The sequence below is a fragment of the Condylura cristata genome, unplaced genomic scaffold, assembly GCF_000260355.1.
Source record: "Condylura cristata isolate star-nosed mole 26May11 unplaced genomic scaffold, ConCri1.0 scaffold00011, whole genome shotgun sequence".
NCBI lineage: Eukaryota > Metazoa > Chordata > Mammalia > Eulipotyphla > Talpidae > Condylura > Condylura cristata.
The window spans coordinates 2,634,689-2,638,545 of record NW_004567112.1 but is presented as its reverse complement, the minus strand read 5'-3'; the positions used below and the strand labels follow the sequence as shown (position 1 = coordinate 2,638,545).

Genomic DNA, 3,857 nt, shown 5'->3' with positions numbered 1-3,857 from the left:
CCTCTCACCGTCCCTGCACCTCTGGCCTGTACCCCAGTTCTGTATGCAGAAATAAATACATCTTTTTTAAAAAATGCTAAGCCTATCTAAGACACACACAGCTGTGGGCTGTGCGGGCGTCTTCAGAATGTGCAGCAGAGTCGTGGCCCAGGATTGGCACTGACCGCCTGCCGTCAGGCTTTGCCCCTTGGAAGGAGAGGAGGCACAGTGTAGCGTGAGGATGCTGGTAACGAAACCTGTCACGCATGCTGCTCCCTTCCGTGACTGGAGAGTGCTAGGGACTGTTTGTCTCCTCTTCTGGCGCCACGGCCTTGGGGCACAGGACAGCCGCAGGGGCAAGCAAGCTTTTCGAGTGTCTGGCTGTCCCTGCAGTCAAGTTGCTGAGCGTTTCTCATGCTGGTCTCTGCTGACCCAGCGGTCGTAGTACGGGTGACACCGACACTTCAGAGACAGTCCAGGCTCACGGCCTGACGCACGGAACCTGCTGGCTGCCCATTGGGAGCTCTGAGATGCCAGGCGGTGGCAATCTAGAAAGTTACCGTTTTCTTCCTGTTTCCATCCAGGATTGCAGCAGGTGATGGCGAGCCGGCAGATGCCCTCGGAAAGCCTGGACCCGGCGTGCAGCCCCCGCGCGCCCTACTCCGGCTTTGCCGCTGAAGGCCGAAGTACGTTGGGAGACGCAGAGGCCTGTGATCCGCCCCCTCCTTACTCTGATTTTCACCCAAACAATCAGGAAAGTACTGTGAGCCATCCTCGCGCAGAGCCTGGCGTCTTCATGCCTCGACCTCAAGCCGTGGGCTCTTCCAGCTATGCTTCTGCCAGTGCCGGACTCAAGTCGCGGGGGAACGGGGCAGGCCTCCCTCCCTCCCCACGAGCAGCAGGAGACAGTGCTGAAGAGTCAGACGACAGTGATTATGAAAATTTGATTGACCCTACAGAGCCTGCGGAGGGCGACTACTCACAATCGCGGGATTCCCGCCCCGGGACACATCCTGACGGGGGCTCCAGGAACACTCAGGCCTCCCAGATTTAACGGAACCACAGAAACTCTCCACTCCAAGCTGTTTTTCTTAATCACTCATTGAGAGAGTTTCTTGAGGACTTAATCTGAGGGAAGAACCGCTTTCTCGGACCCCGGGGCTCCCAGGAGGAGCGCCCTGGGGCCTAGGACTGAAAGGAGCCTCTCGCCCACGGGGCCACCCTTGGACACGGTGGTCAGTTGTCACATGCGAATCATTGAGATAATCAAATTGTCCTAATTCTGGTGCGGTTCATGGGTGTACTGGTCAACTTAGGCAAAGTGCGACTTATCAGTGTAGTTTCTGTTCTTTAAATAAATTGGAAATTAGAGACTAAGCACAATTAGTCTATAATGTTCTATAAATCAAAAACTTACCTCTTGCACTATCATGCCTTGAAATTTACTTTTTCAAAGGGAAACTAGTCTAGCTGCAGCCTTCAAAGAAACTCCTTTCTATGATGAGCCAAATTCATCTTTGCCAGAAAAGAAATTTTGATAATTCCACAAAGCCTGATTGGAACAAATCCCACCACCCTCCTGTCTGCATGACGTTGTAAGGTCGAAAGAGAGGGCTTCGTGTCAACTGTTTCCTACCAGCCCAAATGTATTGTCACTAGAAATGGTTGCCTTTAAGAAAAGAATGGTAGAAATGCTAATTACCCATAAGTCATCATCCAAATAGGTATGTCATACAATAACGACTTATTTTCCTTCGGGGGAATGACAGAGACTGGGATGCTGCACTGGCCACGTTGGTGGCCTCTGTCCTGAAGCGTCAGTGAAGGGCCGCAGCAGTGACGGCGGAAGGGAGCCACCGCCGGAGCCCGGCTTTCCAGCGAGCAGCGCCAGGCACGGTGGATTTAGCGGATTCAGACATAAGGGATAGAACTCACTTAGCTCTTCTGACACATCCTAGTGTTAATTTTATTTGTGGAGGAAAGACGTTGATTAAACTGTTTGGGAATCTTGATTAATAAAGATTCGTTTCAAATCTGAACACCCATCCGTTTTCTTTAAGTTGCCACTTGGACAATAACTGTGGATTGTCTGGAGGTTTTCTCTGGGGGTGCGCTTGCAGTCCTAAGGAATTGCTGCCGGTTCCCCAGCGAGGCCCAGAATGTGAAGGCGCAGTGGCAGCAGGAGCACGTGCGCTTGGCCTGCCCACGCAGCGGCCTCTGGCGCTCCTCAGCCAGAGACAAGCGCTTTGGGGTGTCACTGCCTTTCCTTGGAGCTGGTTCAGCCCCGTAAGAATTAAGAATGAGGAAGCTGTTCAAGATCGGCTCAGTAGCTTGGTCTCACAGGAGAGGAGTTTGCTCGCCAAGCGCAGCTCCAGTCCGAAACTGGAGGCGTCGTGTGGTCTGAACGAGGGAACACAACGCGCGGTTCTTCAGACGGCGCGGGTGGTGGCCCAGGCATCTGGGGTTCTCGGGCCTCACACCGCTGCCCTGTGACTGGAATGTGCAGACCAGACCCGGTCAGCCACCTGAAGCGGCTTCAGCACCCGTGTGGATTTACTTTGTTTTTGAAGTGCCATCGCCATCTCCTCTGTTCTGATGTTGACATTCAGGAAAATATTTTTATTTTTATGCCATATTGAAATCTACAATGTATCAGACAAAGCAGTTAAATGTGACAATAAAAATGTATTTAATCATGGTACCCTTGTCTCAATGTCTGTCTCGGCCAACAAGTCTTGCCTCAGTTTCCTTATTCTGGCCGTGCCCAGTAGTGTGTGTACAGTGTTTTTCAAGGCCATTAAAGCTCATCTCTGTGCAGGTTATTTTTTATTACGTTGGTTTCAGAGGAAATCCAGGAACACAATTTAGTAAAATGTTTCTGTTGGTTTCAAGAAGGTGTCGCATATCCAGTCTCTTGAGAACTGAGTGTCAGCTGAGTATGGGACAATCTGAGGAAGACCCTTGCACAGAAGAACTGGGCTGACAAGACGCCTTGGCCTGGATCACCTACCGAGGGCGGCGCCCTGGCCTCAGGAATCAGCCCTGACAGGCTCCGTTCCCTTCGAGCAGCGTCCCTTTCTGAGTGCCAGGCAATGCTGATTTCAGCAGCACTTGCCGGAACAGCGTGTAGTCTGTGAGGGTTCTGCTCTGTGTCTCCAGAGAAGAAAAGGCTGGATTCTTTTTACTTTCTTAGAAGTCTGGAAATGCTGAATTAAATGTTGTAATTGGCTTTTCTGGACAAAGATCAAAAACATAAAAACAGAAATCTCATCCCCAAACATCCAGACCCTCGGGATATATCTTTGCATTCCAGACAGTTGCATGGTGACAACTGCTTTAATAAAGCCGCTTACGTTGCCTGCCGGTGAACCCTGTTTTAAGGAGGTGAAAAGCCTAAAGGATTGGAAAACGGTAGAAGTGAAGGATAGTGACTGGCCTAGTTGCGTCTGCCTCCCCGGCAGGCTTCATCTCAGTTACTGAAAGATCACACTGCTCTGTTTTGTTCTTTCCGACAGGAAGCCTTCCTGCTAGAAAGGGACCCCCAAGGCAACCGACTGCCAACATGGTACTCATAAATAATGAAAAATGTTTATTCTTCATTTATTATGACAAACAGATTCGGGGAAAGTTGTGGGGTTTAGCTTAACTTTCTTTTCAGGCCAATTTTTGTGATGTCCTAAGTAAGACAGAGAGTCAGGACTTAAGTGTACATCCTAATTGGGTTATTGGGGTTTCTTGATCACTGAAGATGGGCAACAGTCCCCCTATAATAAGACTTGGACCTTCACCAGGGAGATAACCCTTGAATGCCAGATGTTACACATGGCCAGAATATGCTGCTAAGAAGTGGCCTTTTGTTGGTACAGATTTAGCAAAAG

The 3,857-nt window shown here is 50.2% G+C and overlaps 1 protein-coding gene across 1 annotated transcript in view; it reads left to right on the top strand.

Annotated features, from left to right (window-relative positions):
• The window catches only part of FAM175B (family with sequence similarity 175, member B), a 23,871-nt gene extending 21,194 nt beyond the window's left edge, over positions 1 to 2,677 (top strand). The window contains exon 9 of the mRNA XM_004680371.2: positions 564 to 2,677. Coding sequence (XP_004680428.1) covers positions 564 to 1,033 — 470 coding nt within the window. The 3' untranslated portion in view covers positions 1,034 to 2,677. The remainder of the gene's footprint in view (positions 1 to 563) is intronic.
• The last annotated feature ends 1,180 nt before the right edge of the window (positions 2,678 to 3,857 follow it).